The following is a 16,924-nucleotide window of genomic DNA, read 5'->3' on the forward strand; positions in this document are numbered from 1 at the left end:
GGAGTTTCAAACTTAAAAATGATGAAAGTATGTTGCAGTATTCATTACATCAACCCATACCAGTGTACTGTCTTTGCTTCCCTGTGATATAAGATAATCAGCTTTGTACTCTTTTTGATATTCTTTCCATTTTCACTAACTGTAACACAAGGCCAGATCATGATCAGTCCACCCCCGTGCTTGACAGCCAAAAGAATGGGCTTGACCTAAAAAGCCTTAAAACATTGTGAATACATTTCATCAGAATACTAATCCTTTTCTCAGACACATTCATCTCTTTAAAATATTCATTTGCATTATTTTACTGTTGAGTTTGGCCATAGGCAAACAGAAAAAAAAGTTATTTATTGCCTTTTTAATGACATTACAAACTGAAGAAACGCGAAGGTTTCAAACAGGACCATTATTTCCTGATTGATGGAACCAGATATGATAAATATTTAAGAGGCTTTGAATTTTGCTTGACCTTGGTTTTCTTAAAAATGATTAGAAACATGACCAGTGTTGTGCAAATTCACATTTTCCAAGAAAATATGTTAAAGTTTATTTTACACAAACTGAAACGGACTTGTTGAAGTGCAAAGATCACCATTTGAAATGTTGATTCAAATTCACAATCATAAAACATACAGCTTCCAATTTTTCTCACTTAATCCTTTTTTTCTTTTTTTTCCCTCTGCAAGTGGCCAGTGGCTATTGTTACTGAGGAGGCGGACCACACAGCCTGCATGAGTGTGGAGGTGTACAATTCCACACTAACACATTCACATAGCTGTTCATTCCTTAACAAGTTCCTAATGATTAAATGGTCATTCTGATGATAACAGAAACTAAGCAATGTTTAGAGGAATACTTGGATAACTCTGACCCTCACAAAGCATCAGCTGACTCTAACCCTTTAGATGAAAAAATGTAAAAAAAATAAACATTTTTTAGCCAACAAGTAATTAAGCTAGCATCTGAACATCGGTTTTCAGTGTGTGCATGTGAGAGAGGAACAATGCATAAGGTTGCTCTTGTTAAACCTTTTTTTCTTCCTCRTATAACTATCCAAACTGACTTTAAAATCATTGTTTTCTTTTCCCCCCACAGATTTAATACATTGATTTTAATATTAATTCGATTTTTTTACTTAATGAGAAAAAAAATCCAGAGTAATTTCAGAAAATTGTCAAACTGATCATTTTGCTACAATTTATTTTACAAATTTGTTTTTAGGGAGATTTTACAAAAGCAGAAGAGTATAAATGCAATGTATTGTCAGTACTATGTAACTTAATTTGTTTGCAATAATCCCTAATCTTACTGTTGACTGTCTAAAACCTATAAATGTCTTTTTTTTTTGCTAATTTAAGTCATGCTTGAGGCTCCCACGCCCCCCACAGGCATTATTTTATTTATGTGTGTTATTAGAATAAGGCAGTAAATAAATGATATACATCATGTAAACAAAGATCAAAAATGAAACGAGGTAGTCCTGACAGCTGAGTAATATCTTGAGGCAAAGTCTTCCTCATTTAAGACAGCAGAATTTCATTTAGCCTTGTATTCAGTCCCATTTATTTGTTTGTTTTATACTATTGTCTCAGAGCCAATATGTTTGACTGTGAGGCATTGGCTGAGGTCATTCTTCTTGCACTGTCTTCTTCTCGTCTACCCTGGGAGGCACTACGAGATCGGGCAGATCCGCCCCCTCTGTGGAGGAGGGCATTGCACTGAGTCACTCATCCTCCCTCAAACCACACAGAGAGAAAACACTGAGACGTGGATGAGAGACAAAGCAAGCAAAATAAGGCAAGGTTCGCTCCTTGAGTGAGATGTGCGTGCAGAGTGGGCGCCTTGCCAGGGGTGGGAGGTTTCCGGGAGGGCCACGGTGTGGAGGTGGGCTCTCAATGTGCCGCTTTCAGCAGTTTGGAGGGGCAAGGGAATGGCCTCCGACCCCATCTGTTTCCTGAAGATAGGCCCTGATAGGGGTAAGTGCTCCGAGAGGGCATGATATCCTGACAAAGGGCAGAGCTCACTGTAAAAACAACAGACAGGGAGAGAGGAGAGAGAGAGAGAGACAGAGAGAAAGAGAGAGAGAGGGAGAGAGAGAGAGAGAGAGAGAGAGAGAGAGAGAGGGAAACTTGGATTCATCAGCTAAAGGAGAGTAAAGAGGCTGGATCCTGGAAAGAGCTCATGCTTTTCCTCTGTCCCTCTCATAAATCTTTAGCAGTTTCCTCTTGTTTTTCCCATTCTAAGTTATGGCCTTTTGACAATTTTTTTTCTTTTTTTTTCTGAAGGGGCTGGAATTACGATGTTATTTAGGTAAGGAAGTTCACAGCACTTAGAGCTCTGCAGCGGGAAGAAGTGGTCTGTAACCCTTTGAACCTGTGGAAAGTAGTATTCTGTGTTTTCCATTCATAACAGCGGACAATGAACCATTGGATTGGAATGTTGGCACAATAGCAATATATGTATAGCGACACTTTAAAAGCATTTTTTAAAAGAATAGAGGTTGTTATATTAGCTGACTGGCTCTCTGTGCTCAGTCTTCACACCTGCTCGGCCTTGAGTGAGGGAGTTAGCCACGCAGTTTCCGTTTCCTTGTCCTTTCCAAGCTCACCATTCCTCACCAGCTAATGACAATCTCATCCATCCAGGATCAGCTGCATTGCAATACACAATGGTAGATGTGATAATATTGCATATGTTACAATATGATATCAGTTGACTGATGTTCTGAGACACATAAAAAACAACGGCAGCAGCATGTTCCCAAAGGCTAGGCATAGTTGTGGTCTAAGTTGCGCGTTTGATCTTCTCTATGTTTTTAAAGCTCTTTGCTTGTTTTTTTCCCTCTTGACTTAAGGTCTTTTAAAGGGTTCATGTTTTTTGTTTCCTTTTTTTTTTTCAAAAAATATTCTGGTGAGTGTTCAGGAATAATAGAAATGTTCTAATTTACCTCATGCAGGGCTTACATCCTAAAGTACACCCATTGTCTTGTGTTGGCTTTAAATGTCAGAGAGATTGTGTTTTGAGTCACAGTGGGCTAAGCCATTACATGGCCACATACAAGGTTAATTGTAGTAAAAGTATTTCCACTTATTCTGTTCTCTAATTATACTTTAAATTGCATATTTAAATTTTACTTTTCAGATAACACCTAAGGARCGCTATTGTTTCCGCTTGAAGCTGCTGAAGAAAAAATGATGTACACTATAAAGAATTTTAAATTCATACACCACAACTTTATAATAACTATGACAAATAACACCAGGGTGGCCCACCTTTACTATTCAAATGAATGTGCCAAATAATCTTGTACAACAGTCTTAAAAAATTACTCTGACTTACTTTATTTTTATTTTTCTTGCCTTTTTTGTCTTCTCATTTACCCTAATGCTTTTTTTTCTCTGTTTGTACTTTTTTTAGACGGTGCTGATCTTGAGGATGACCCTTCATGTTCTTGGCCAGCATCATCTCCCTCCAGTAAAGATCAGACTTCACCAGGACACTGCGAAGACTATGAGTTTGGAGAGGACGAAGGGGGTCCTGGCTTGCCATATCCATGTCAATTTTGTGACAAGTCCTTCAGTCGTTTAAGCTTCCTTAAGCGTCACGAACAGAGCCACGGAGATAAACTCCCTTTCAGCTGCACCTTTTGTAGCCGCTTATTTAAACACAAGCGCAGCCGAGATCGACACGTGAAGCTGCACACCGGCGATAAGAAATACCACTGTGGTGAGTGTGACTCAGCCTTCTCTCGCAGCGACCACCTCAAAATCCACATGAAAACCCACGCCTCCAACAAACCCCACAAGTGCCCCGTGTGCCGTCGAGGTTTTCTCTCCTCCAGCTCCCTGCACGGCCACATGCAAGTGCACGAGAGGGGGAAAGACGGCAGTGGCTCCAGCTTTTCTAGAGCCGAGGACTGGAAGCTGAAAGAAACAAGGAAGTGCAGTCGGTGTGAGGAAGGCTTTGACGTTCCGGAGGAGCTCCAGCGGCACATCGCAGAGTGTCACCCTGAGTGCTCGCCATCAGAAGATGGAGGTCTGGGTGCCACCCTGCAGTGCATCTACTGCCATGAGCCCTTCAGTGATGAGGGCACCCTGCTGACCCACATTGACCAGGCCCACAGCAGAGATCGGAAGGGTCACACCTGTGCTATCTGCTCCGAGCACTTTCTGTCTGTCGAGGACCTCTACGCTCATATGGATATCCACCAGCTCCCCGAATCCAGTAACCATAGTAACAGTCCTTCTTTGCTTACTGTGGGCTACACCTCGGTCTCTAGCACTACCCCTGACTCCAATCTCTCCGTCGACAGCTCTACAATGGTGGAAACTGCGCCGCCTGTTGCCAAGACACGAGGAAGAAGAAAGAGAGCTGCTCAGAATATGTCTGATTTGGGAGGTCGGGYCTCAAAACAGCCCAAAGTCTCCTACAGTTGCATCTACTGCAACAAGCAAGTATTCTCCAGCTTAGCCGTGCTTCAAATTCACCTACGAACCATGCATCTGGACAAGCCAGAACAAGCTCATACTTGCCAGTTTTGCTTAGAGGTTCTACCCTCATTACTAAATCTAAACGAACATCTTAAACAAGTTCACAGTGCAGAAGACCACGCTGCCCTGTTAGCCAGCCTGCCTGATGCCCTTCTTCAGTGTAACTTCTGTCCAGAGGTGTTGAGCGATCTGAACGCGCTGCAGGAACATATCCGCTGCTCCCATGGTTTCCCCAGTCCTGTTGCCAAGGACAGCAATGCATTTTTTTGCCCCCAATGCTTTATGGGGTTCTTGACAGAGGCTACCCTGGAGGAGCATGTTCGTCAGACTCATTGTGATGGGGGCAGCCTGCGTTTTGACTCCCCCTTGGCTGTAACTCCCAAGGAACCCATAGTGGAGGTGTACTCTTGCTCATATTGCACCAATTCCCCCATATTCAACAGTGTTTTGAAGCTCAATAAGCACATCAAGGAGAATCACAAGAACATTCCACTGGCGCTAAACTACATCAACAACGGCAAGAAATCTCTGCGCACTCTCAGCCCCTCTTCGCCAATCTCTGTAGAACAAACTGCCATGCTGAAACAAGGTAGCGCAGCTTCACGTAACACCAGTGAGTTCATTTGTAACCAGTGTGGGGCAAAGTATACAAGTTTAGACCTTTTCCAGACTCATCTCAAAACTCATCTGGATGGCCTACAACCTCAACTCACATGTCCACAGTGCAACAAAGAGTTCCCCAACCAAGAGTCTCTCCTGAAGCATGTTACAATACACTTTACTATTACCTCCACGTATTACATCTGTGAGAGCTGTGACAAGCAGTTCACCTCTGTGGATGATCTGCAGAAGCACCTTCTTGACATGCATACGTTTGTGTTCTTTCGCTGCACTCTGTGCCAGGAGGTGTTTGACTCGAAGGTATCCACACAACTACACCTGGCTGTAAAGCACAGCAATGAGAAGAAGGTGTACCGTTGCACATCCTGCAATTGGGACTTCAGACACGAGACCGACCTACAACTGCATGTTAAACACAGCCATCTGGAGAACCAAGGCCGTGCCCACCGCTGTATTTTCTGTGGGGAGTCCTTTGGCACAGAGGTAGAGCTGCAGTGTCACATAACTACCCACAGCAAGAAGTACAACTGTCGCTTTTGCAGTAAGGCCTTCCATGCCATTGTCCTCTTGGAGAAACATTTAAGGGAGAAACACTGTGTGTTTGAGGGAAAGTCCCAAAACTGTGGCACTAATGGGTCAACAGTAAGTGGTGGGGAAGGCCAGCCTAAAGATGATGCTGAACTACAAGGTCTTTTAACTAACAGCCATGGTCAAGTAGCAGGAGGAGGATCTGTGGTGGAGTCCCATAACAGCCATGATGGAAGTGAGGAAGAGGTGGACACTGCAGAACCCATGTAYGGGTGTGAAATATGTGGGGCATCTTACACCATGGAGTCACTCCTCACTAACCACCAGTTAAGAGATCACAATATCCGACCTGGTGAGAGTGCAATGATAAAAAGGAAGGCTGAAATGATCAAGGGCAACCATAAGTGCAATGTCTGTTCCCGTACCTTTTTCTCTGAGGCTGGACTAAGGGAACATATGCAGACCCACCTTGGGCCTGTCAAACACTACATGTGTCCCATCTGTGGAGAAAGATTCCCTTCTTTGCTTACTCTGACAGAGCACAAAGTCACCCATAGTAAGAGTCTGGATACAGGCAGCTGCCGTATTTGTAAGATGCCTCTGCAGAGTGAAGAGGACTTCCTGGAACACTGCCAGATGCATCCTGACCTAAGAAACTCCCTGACGGGTTTTCGTTGTGTGGTTTGCATGCAAACAGTGACCTCCACATTGGAGCTYAAGATCCATGGTACTTTCCACATGCAGAAGACAGGGACAATGTCCTCTAATCAACCCTTGGGCCGCAACAATGTCATGTCTCAAAACCAGCAGCCACACCATGCCCAAAAATTTTTCAAGTGTGCCTCATGCCTAAAAGATTTCCGGTCCAAACAAGACCTGGTGAAGCTGGACATCAATGGACTGCCTTATGGACTCTGTGCATCTTGTATGACCGCTGCAGGCTCCAAGAGCTCCAGCCCAACGGTGAACGGAGGAAGGCAGCAGCAGGGTGGGGCCACCACTCCAGCCTCAACAGCTGCTGCGTGGGTACAAGGGGAGAGTCTCAGCCCTGGAGATGGAAAAGGCAAAGGTGTCTCTTCATCATCGTCTTCTTCTTCCACATCCTCATCGTCTGTTGTCAAGACACGCTGTTCCAGCTGCAATGTGAAATTTGAGTCTGAGGCAGAGTTGCAAACCCACGTCCAGACGGTGCACCGGGAACAAGGTGGGGATAGCAACAGCGGGCAGCTCAAGACCCCCCAGGTGTCCCCAATGCCAAGAGCCAGTCCTTCACAAACTGAAGAGGTATTTCTGATCAATGTTTTGTTAAATAAGGTTGATTCAGATTAAGATTGGTTAACAAACAAAAAATATTAGAAGTTAACATTTATTAACAATTTATTTTACATGTGTTTATAGAAAAAGACATACCAGTGCATCAAATGCCAGATGGTGTTCTACAGTGAATGGGACATCCAAGTCCATGTGGCCAACCACATGCTGGGTAAGAGACTTTTTTTCATTTTTTAATATGGTTTCTATATCATTTTTTACTCAAATTAAGAGCTCATGTACATAGTTTTCTGAATGCATCACACAGTAGTCAAAGTGATCTTTACAAATATATTTAAATGTTAGGTGGAATGATTTTGTGTCTATCTATTTAAACATCATTACTATATGCAAATTAAGATCATGTTTTTCCAATTTCATTGCAGACATTTCATTATCTTTAATCAATTTCAAACAGTTTTTGCCCTTTTTTTAATCAAGAAATCACATATTAAAGATTGGTGTTATATAATAAAATAGTTGACCCTGTCTCCCTCAGGCTCACATGTATCTGGATCACATCACCAAATAGGTGGAATTATTTTAATATTTTTTAAGAATCAAATGCATCTTCAGTGTTGTGCTTTCACAAACATGCAAGTTTCATTTCCCCATGCATGTGAATGGTAAAACAGAGTGTTTTATGCATGCTTGTGGAGCATCATCTTTCAACTTTAAATCATTAAGATAGTTTGAAATAGTACAAAACATTTATTTGTTTCACTTCCAAATATTTTGAAATTCAGACATATTATTGATACAGTAAAATATTTTAATGATATGCTCTCATTTCATTATTTTTTTGAGTTTGTTGGCTTGTTGCCTCTTTTTTCCTCTAAGATCTGAATACATTTTGTATTATACTTTTCACTTATTGACATGAAATCAAACCAAAAGTACACATAACGCTGTATTTTACTAATTTCTTGCAAATCTTGCCTTTTCTGTGCACGTTTTCTATGCTGAGATCATAAGCCAACATCCACATTTTCAAAATGTCTTCACTTTTGGTTGCCATTTGTATGCAGGAAGAATAATTTATAGAGAGGAGACAATTGGAAAACAGGTTTTCTTGCCTGCAGTAAGTAGGCGTCTGAATTCCGGTCTCACGTTCCTTTATTCATTCATTTATTCAGCTCGTTTGGCGGCTCTTTCATTACACTGCATTATCTGTTGTCTTCAGTGGGGGAGAGACTCATTGATCTGGAACCAAACCGCCTCTCTGTTTGGGACACGCTTCTAGGCGCAGGTGAATTTAAACACGGTGGGCAATTCTATCAGGACTGGTAGGCAATTCTATCAGGGGCCCACTGTTTGTGCATAAACAATCAGAAGCATGTGATTTGTGATTTTGATTCTGCGGCGTATTTGCAAAAGAGAGAGACGAGCCTAGAGTGTGTAGGTGTGTGTTTTGTATTCATCTTTGCGATCTGCTCACCCACCAGTCTACTGGGGGTGCCTAATACAGTACCATGCCAGCATTAGTCCTTTCTCTCGCAAAGGCAGGCACGGAGCACACTGGGAGGGTAGAAAACAAACCCCCCTACTGGTTATTTTATGTCTTTCAGCCGCACAAGCACACAGTTCCCTCATAATAGTGGAATTCAGACAGCTTAAGATAACAGGAGGATAGGTGATTGGGTTATTGTCTGATGTCTTACTTCTATGATATGCCACTGCTTAGTATTCAACATGATAACAGGTTTCATCTGACTTCTCAAAAGGTTTCTGTTATGCATTTGTTTTGTGATCTCTGAAATATGAGGGAAAAACAAAACTCATTGTAATGGGAAAAAACAGAACAAAACAAAGAAAATGTGTTTAACTGGCATGTCATGTTAAGAAAGTTTTTAAAAAATTGATTTCATGGCTTATKATCGATTCTTAAGAATTTCTCTCTTATAATGTAAAATACTGTTAAAGTCAACCCAACCCGTAAGCACCGTGCAGCTAATTTGGGCCAAAAACARAAAAAAAATATCCATTTGGAAAAGCTCTAAATACCTTCTCCACAGAAAAAGGGGACACTTTCTCCTTTTAATGGCCATCTGCACAGGAGARGAGAAACAGGGGGCTGGGGTCATCTCCGCTCAGCTGTCAGCGTTATTAGCGTAGGTAATGGAGCAGACGCTGGATTCATAGGGGTGTTGTTTTCATCCATACCCCGCTCCATGGTGTCAGTTCACACTGATAACTCTATATATAGTGATGTGTCGTGACATAACTATAGTGCTAAGTGTATGGAACAACAAAACCTGAGCCCGTCTCACCCAGACAGGTTCTTATTAGACGCCTTTGAAACACAATAGTCTCTCGGAACCAAACGTAAAAAGCCTCCACCTTTACCACGTCTCCTCTGGACAAAGTGGTTGTAGCTGCCTCTTCTGTAAGGATGCCAGCACATTTTGATGCATGAATATTACAGTCAGATGACGCGGCCCTGGTTCAGACATAAAGGGCAGCTCTGGAGCTCAGCTACTCCACATTTACTATGATAATGGAGGTAAATGAAAGGGAAGGAAGAGGCCATGGTTGCAGAGGGGTGTGCTGCGGACCAGCCCCAGCCAAGCCCRTGAATGGCCCCACGTGTCTTAAGATGGAGGCAGTAGCCTACTAAGGCCCAGATGGATCAGTACACATTTGCTGTACAGCTGGTCGCTCTGTTTGGGGACCTGGTGTGATACTCCTATGGAGAAAAAAAAATGATATCGCCACCATCCAAGGAGCAATTTAATAGCAGGCCAGAAGACAGCTGGCCACTCTTTAGTTTAGAGTTTTTTTGGCATGGCACACTTACAGAATTGAGGGTATCCGATTTTTCTCCAGAGACACACAGATTTTTACAGCTTTCAGCTGTTGCAGTCACTATCAATCCATTCATTTTCTATTATTTCTCCAAAATAAAATGATATCTTTCCACACTGGAAAATATTTTAAATAGTTGTAGTTTCCCAAAGTCATCTTTTCATTTTTTTTCTTTTCAAGAAGAMCTTTGAAGGTCTTTCATTGGCACAAAAGCCTGTTTGGTTTTATCAGCATGCCATCATGACACCCCATTGCTTCACTTTGACCCTAGTGTAAACTATGACATTTGGAGCCTCATGGGGGGCACGTTTGGCCCATTTATCGCTCTGTTTCAAATGTCCCTCTGTGGATTTTCAGAGCCCCAACATGTTTTGAAGCATGGGCTTCGTCTTAAAGGGTTTTGAAGGTGAGAGGGCACCCGCCCCCCCCCCTTTTTTTTGTTTGAGCCTGTCTGTTTTCAGTCTCGTCCTGCTCACTCCAAGTGGCAACTGCCAAGGTGGCAGTGCTCACAAGGACAATCGTAAACAAACAAACTAAACTACATCATAGAAAAGTGGTTCTGGGGTCACCTCTACAGGTTTTTTTTTTGGTGGGGAGATGGTGACAACACTGCAGCTCAAAGCCAAGTCAGGGAGGAGCCTCCTCTCACAGAGAGGAGCCAGTGGCCTGGTCGGCCCAGTCAAAGGGGGGGCACTGGAGGGGTGGAAAGGTTTGGGGGCGGAGAGGGAAAGGCACATTTGCTGTACAGCTGGCCGCTCTGTGTGAAGCAGGCACTGTGGGCTGTTACAGACCTGGAGAGGAGAGCAAGTGAGAGGCCTTTAGCTCTCCTCTAGCTTCTCCTCCTCCTCTCTGTTCTTCCTGTCCACTATCTCCCCCATTTCCCTCTGCCTCAGTATCTAGTGCTCACATTTTCGTATTAAGTGAGCTCCAACCTGGCAAAACATGCCGTGCTGGCTGTTAGTGTAGGAACCGACAGGAGGCACACTGTCACAGTTTTTGAAGCTGAAAGCCTTGTTTTGTTTCTTGCTAAGGGTTTCAAATTATCCTTGACACATATCCTCTTGTTTTGGGCCCCAAGAGCAGCTTGGCTGTTATACTTTGATTATATGGTCTTCATCAGTGTYTTTGCCCTGGTGAAAACACATTTATTATTCCTTTAAGTTTTTTTTCCCTCTCCATTGATGCATGGAAAGAACGCACGATTTACATCCTTTTGCTTCTTTTTCTATAACCAACTTGGATTAGGTATGTCTAATGGTGTTTCCATCATTTCTAAAACTCATTCATAAAGTGCAAACACATGTAATCTGCTAAGAAAACATGACCAAACGCTCCTTATTTGACTCCTAGGGGGCTGGATCAGAGTCAGAACTCAATAAACAACACAGCAAAGGAGCGGGATCAATCCTATGAAAAAATAAGAGAACAGGTTTTAGACCAGCCACTGGAAACAAAAGAATCCATCCGTGCCATACACTGAGTGTGATATCTGCCTGCTTCTATTAATYGGCGATTAATAACGCCTCTCTGTTCGTTAGCATAGTCACCTCCCGTGCAGCCAAGTGTGTGGCTGCTAATATGCAATTATGTGCACCTTACTGCTCGTTACATTATACCTCTCCCTGACTAATGTGGGTTCCATGAGGAGAATAGAAATCAGCACAAGCTGCACAGAAAAATAAAAATAAAATAAAATAAAAAACCCACAGCTATCAATAAGATTCTCACATTCTTTGTGTTGCTCGCCTGTCTGGGCGGAGAACAAAAACAAAAGAAGTTTCGTACAAATTCCTCGATGTAACCAGGAGACTGCATTAAAAGTTTTACAGCTTTGCAGAGACTGTTTTGCTCTTCCTGGTGTTTTTGTTGTAAAGCAGAGGTAATTGACATCACCATGGGGATGCTCTGTTGCTAGGCCAGACAAGCTCAGTCTGATGTGGTCCTTATCTATTGATTTTCCTGACATTTCCCCGCACCTCACAGACTAGGCCAACATGTGAGAAAATATCTGGTGCTCTCAGTTCATACCGCCTGGCTTGTACAAACTCCGTGCGAGTACTCGCTGCCCCTCGCTGCATCGCAATTGGCAGGCTGGTGTTGCAGCAGCGATTTGGGGCAAAATCCTTCCATCGATTGGTTGAAATGGGTTTGCTTGTTGGGTGATCTCTACACAACATAAATTATAATCTCAAGGAAACAATTTACATGTTAAACATTTAGGATAAATCTTGTCTTTGCAAGACTACTTTAGGACTTAGGTGACCTGAATAAAGGTGGGCACGTTTAGACCCTCCCCCTGCTATGTTTTATTGATATACAGTAGAGATGTCTCTTTTAGAGTGTTAATGCCAACCCTTGTTCCAAAGTGAAACCCATAAATACTGGATGATCAGAATTAACCTCTGCGTTACTCTTCCTCCCCATGGTCTCTGAGATGTCACCAAGGGCGGAGGTGCCTATGCACCCCTGTTCTGATGGGGTTGCTTAGCAGTCTGAGCGAAGGGGGGCTTATGGGAGAAGTGCAAACAGACAGTCCTGCCTTAGTAAAGGTCAAAGCTGCAACCTACACCTCTCAAATCCCAGGCTGGCCCTGAWGGGACCAGGGTTCCGAGCATGCCTAGAGAGACTTGTGGTAAGGGAGACATACGGAGAGTGAAGCGGTGCCCTGCCACTGAACTGCATTGCTTTTAGAGGTTGTCAGCACTAACAGTAGTGTGACAAATCTGTTCTAACTTTGTGGAGTCGCTTCTACTTTGTGTGTTTTGTAAAGTAACATGTACACCGTGACACCAGTAGCAATCATATGCTGCTGAACAGGAAAGCGTTTCCGTATTGTCCTCAAAGCTGCTGTTAAGTAGGTTTCATAGGTGTGAAGAGATATGTTTTAAATACAAGCAGACTCCAAAAGACTTTGGCAAAAAAAGAAGTTTAACTCTCTTTATGGAGCACAATGGTGGTTTTTCCAAAGTGCCATGTGACGAATGACCATCCTCATCAAAGTTTGGCTGTGTGAATGGCGGGCAGGGGAGGAAAGAGTGGGGGGGAATAGAGTTCTGAAAGGCCCCCCAGCGTCAAAGCCTTAATAATCATGTGAGCAGCGCTGGACTTCATTACCCTCCTGTTCGACAGGCCGAGTGCCAGCCCCGGATTGCTGGCTGGCTGTGGCAAGGTCAACGGCGGAGGAAAAACCAGTTACTGTGTTACTCTGGAGCGGAATGGAGAGGGGCGGCCATCTGTCAGCTCAGGCCTGCCATACCCGCAGAGCAAATGGACACGGGCGGCCAGAGGAGAGGCCACAGACACCCATWGAGCTAAACCCAGAGAGCATAACTCTAGGCCAGCCAAAAAGCGGGCCTTGATACCACTAAAACACATATAGAGGAGATAAGGCTATCTCCAAGAAATTTGGCAGCAGTTTGTGTCTGCGTTATTATATTTTTATTTATTTATTTTTTAGCTTCAGCACACTGTTGGGCTCCCACAGTTTTGGATCCAGATGGCAAACCATTTGATAAAAAGTTGACAAAAGTTTTGCTTGCTTCTTGCCAATACTAATGTGTAATCATAGCTTTCCTTTATGAAGACGCTGTGACTGACGGCAGGAATTGTTAAATTGGGAAGACAGTGGCGTTATTTTTAGAGTTTATGCCCCTCTGTATCAGATTCTATATTTAATGTTTCGCCTTTCTGGCTGTTTGTCAGCAATTGAGTTACATGAGCCTTCTCTGTGAGGACCTTTACGATGCCTTCTGGCCAAAGTGGAAGAACCCCGTGGAATGTTCCAAAGGTCTGTAATAGGTTTCAGGTGCTACGGGCCACTGGCCAGCCCTCCCCCAGCTTTCCACGCTCCTCAATCAACACCAGCCGACAGAGCACCAAAAAATATAATTTGCCTTGTTTTGTGTCTTTTTGAAACCTAACTATTAACCTTAACCAGAAACATTTACATATATGCTTACTAACTAAAACAAACTGCAAACCAAGCAAAACTACCTACTAATGTCCCGCTACTTTGCACAACTAAAGTTTCTGCTTGTTTTCTTCCTGCACCATTACCAATCACCCCCCCCTGGCTTGAGCATCAACATACTCCGGAAAAACCGGGAGATGGTCCTGGGCGATTCCCCTCACATTAATGGAAATCACACAGGAACTCCCTGGATGAAAGCTCTATTAGTTATTAAGGTTTAATGTTGAGATCTGTGCTTATATGCAGACTGGAGTGTGCGGTGTTGCTGATGTGGAATTGTCAGAGAGATGCAGATTTAGTGAGGAATTAGTGTACACACAGGATTTAATTAAGGGGATCTATTTCCATCTTGTTAGAAAGCGATAATGTGAGTACTGCATGCATTATGTGCTACCATATTAAATGCTGCTTCCTGTAAACAGCATATTAACTACCTTAGTGTGTGTAGATTAGAAAATAGAAACAATGTGTTTTAGCATAGAGTAATTATAGCAAAAATTTATTGAAAGCACATTTTAAAAGCATACTTTCCAAAATATTTTTGCTAAAATGTCGATTTATCTTTATGGAAATCTTAAAAAGTAACAGTGGTTTCAGGTAAATTGGTCACACTTGCTCTTCTTCCATTTGTCTTGTTCTATTTCGAGCACAGAGGCAAGAGTGTGAACACTGAAGTGACGTGGCCTCTTTGTCTCTCCATTTGTCCCACCACTTTGCCTAGAGACGCAAACCTTAAGCCACTCTCTCTTTGATTAATCTTTTAACATTTATAATTACTAATTAAGTTAATAAGAGACTTTTAATGTAGTCCTCCTTCAATGSGGAGCAGAGAGGACAACAGATCATTAGCTTCAATAATGAACACGGATGAGACAGATAATGGCCCGTGATGGGTGAAAACTGACAGTTACATCCAGTTAGACGAGTTTGTTTCAAGCGCAGACTGCAGCCAGCACTGTATGGTTGCAAAGAATCAGGGAGGTGATGTGAGGAGAGATTCTGCTAAAGTTTAGAGGTTGTAGAGAATGACATCAATAAAAAAGTAAGAAGATATCCATGAATTTCAATAAATATTTACTTGTAATGCAAAGGACATATTGCTTAATGGAGGCTACTTCTGCATTCACAATGGTGGTAAAGTTAATTTCAAGTACAAATTTTATTATTAGATCAATTTGCAGTGGTTTTATTGAGCGTTTGCTCTGCCTAATGTTGTTGGTGCATCTCATTATCCCATCATTACATTAGTGTCTGCATTATCCTGGTGGCCGTGAGTTGCTGCCCATTAAAAAAGTCATTCCATCTTCACATTTTATTTTATTTTTTTATTTTTAACTCTTTTTTTTTTTTTACCTTAACGACAATGCTAATCTGGCACGATCCATGAGCCTTCCCACTTTGGGGAAGGTGCTTATGCCATAATGATTATTATCATTAAGAAGATATTAATGTGCTTGGTGTTTGCGACCCAGCTGCTCATCATGGTCTGAGCTACCACAGGGAGCAGAGCTGCTGCCAAAATGGACAGTGCATGCAGGACACCGCCCACCTGTCCAGAGGTTTCAGGGTTAGCAAAGGTCACTCTCACCTGCTTCCCTCCGCCCGCCGACGAAAAGCAGAGCGATGGCTCGCAACATCAAATTGCTGCAGATGAATCGTGTAACGTGTGGGCTTGTGTTTAACCATGCAACCGAAGTAAATGCAGGCATCTTCCTCTTCTACAATTTCAGCACTCGTGTTAATTATAGTTATGTTACTCTGTTGTGTGGGGAAATGCATGTTTTCCCTGCAGAGATTCGTGCCACATAATTATTCATTGGACTGAAATCTTCCTATTATTTCAGGCCTTTCCAGCAAAAGAGCACAACTCTAATCCTCCATATGTTTGCATTAAATTAGTTTTTGAATAAGTTGTTCATTTTTTTACCTAATTGTGTTAATCAGATAAGTTTTTTCTCTTTTTTTAGATTTTTCTGTTAAATCAGAGGTGCAATTACTTCTGTTTTGATGGCGCTCACACAGAGATAGATGGTGTAAAATGGAAGAGAGGCAGGCTGAAATTCCTGCAGTCTCTTAGTTTCAAATTGCTGCTTCATTAGGGCTTGGAAAAGAAACCCATAGTTACATTTAATCAAACGAATCGGTGTGGCAGACCAACATAATCAATCACAATCCTTGTCCAATATGCTGCATTCTGTAACTACCAAGCTGGCTTGGAGAAAAGTCAATTATGGCCCCTGTCTCTGCTCCTCTGCCGGGGTTGCTGTAATCCTTTACAGTTTCTGCAGATATTTTTCATTATGCTAATACGTGTTGTGTGCATTTCACACATACAACCCTTTTTTCCTGCATACTTTTTTTATTTCACTGCCAGTTCCTGCATGATTCAGTGGGTTTTTGTTTGAAGAGTGCAATGTGCCATATCTAGAATAATCAAATTAAGTATTAATGATTTTTACTCTCAAACTAACACTCTTGTTACACAGTGGGCTGCAGTCAGGGATGTTGTTCATATTTCATATGTTTTGTACCCGTTTGGAGCTACTCTCCCTGCACTGGTGTGTACAAAAATCATTTACAGTTATATGTCTGTATACAGCCTTTTCCCTTCCTATATCCTTGGGCTTATTTATGCGCAGATTCTGTAAACATGCTTATAGACACTCATCACTTAATCCATCAATCTTGTTTCCCCGCCTTGTGTGTTCTTCTTTCTCCCATTTCACTTCTGCACTCGTCCTCGAACACAATCACCACGCTGCACATAACACACACAGGCGAGGAAGCACACACAGGCAYGCACACAGAAGGTAGCTAGCTTGGTTGGTGGGGGCCGTGGCTGCAGCTCTTCTGYGCAGTCCCACAGTGGCTCCTGGGGCTCGGCTGCCAGTTGTTTGCCAGCGTCTCCGTGTGGAATTCATTCAAATTAAAGCGGTGGAATGAGGCCCGAGTCCCAGAATGCCTCGTCCCTCTCCTTCATCAGCATTCCRCCGATGAGAGTAATTAAAGCAGAAATTAATTCTGCTGTAAGCAGAGGAGCCACAGAATAACTGATATTAGAGGCTGGATGATGAATGCTTGGCATCAAGGGAGGTCTCAGGGGACGGGAGGAAAATTCACAGATCTTTCTTTCTTTCTTTCTTTCTTTCTTTCTTTCTTTCTTTCTTTCTTTCTTTCTTTCTTTCTTTCTTTCTTTCTTTCT

At 42.7% G+C, this 16,924-nt stretch overlaps 1 protein-coding gene across 2 annotated transcripts in view; it reads left to right on the forward strand.

Annotated features, from left to right (window-relative positions):
* Nucleotides 1-16,924, forward strand: part of znf521 (zinc finger protein 521) — a 99,333-nt gene that overhangs the window by 41,456 nt on the left and 40,953 nt on the right. Inside the window, exons 4-6 of one of the 2 annotated variants that reach the window (XM_014030721.1) lie at nt 3,415-6,920; nt 7,035-7,119; nt 7,447-7,479. In XM_014030721.1, coding sequence (XP_013886175.1) covers nt 3,415-6,920; nt 7,035-7,119; nt 7,447-7,479 — 3,624 coding nt within the window. The remainder of the gene's footprint in view (nt 1-3,414; nt 6,921-7,034; nt 7,120-7,446; nt 7,480-16,924) is intronic. The other variant, XM_014030729.1, reaches the window with a different exon arrangement.

This window comes from Austrofundulus limnaeus, unplaced genomic scaffold, assembly GCF_001266775.1.
Source record: "Austrofundulus limnaeus strain Quisiro unplaced genomic scaffold, Austrofundulus_limnaeus-1.0 Scaffold6, whole genome shotgun sequence".
NCBI lineage: Eukaryota > Metazoa > Chordata > Actinopteri > Cyprinodontiformes > Rivulidae > Austrofundulus > Austrofundulus limnaeus.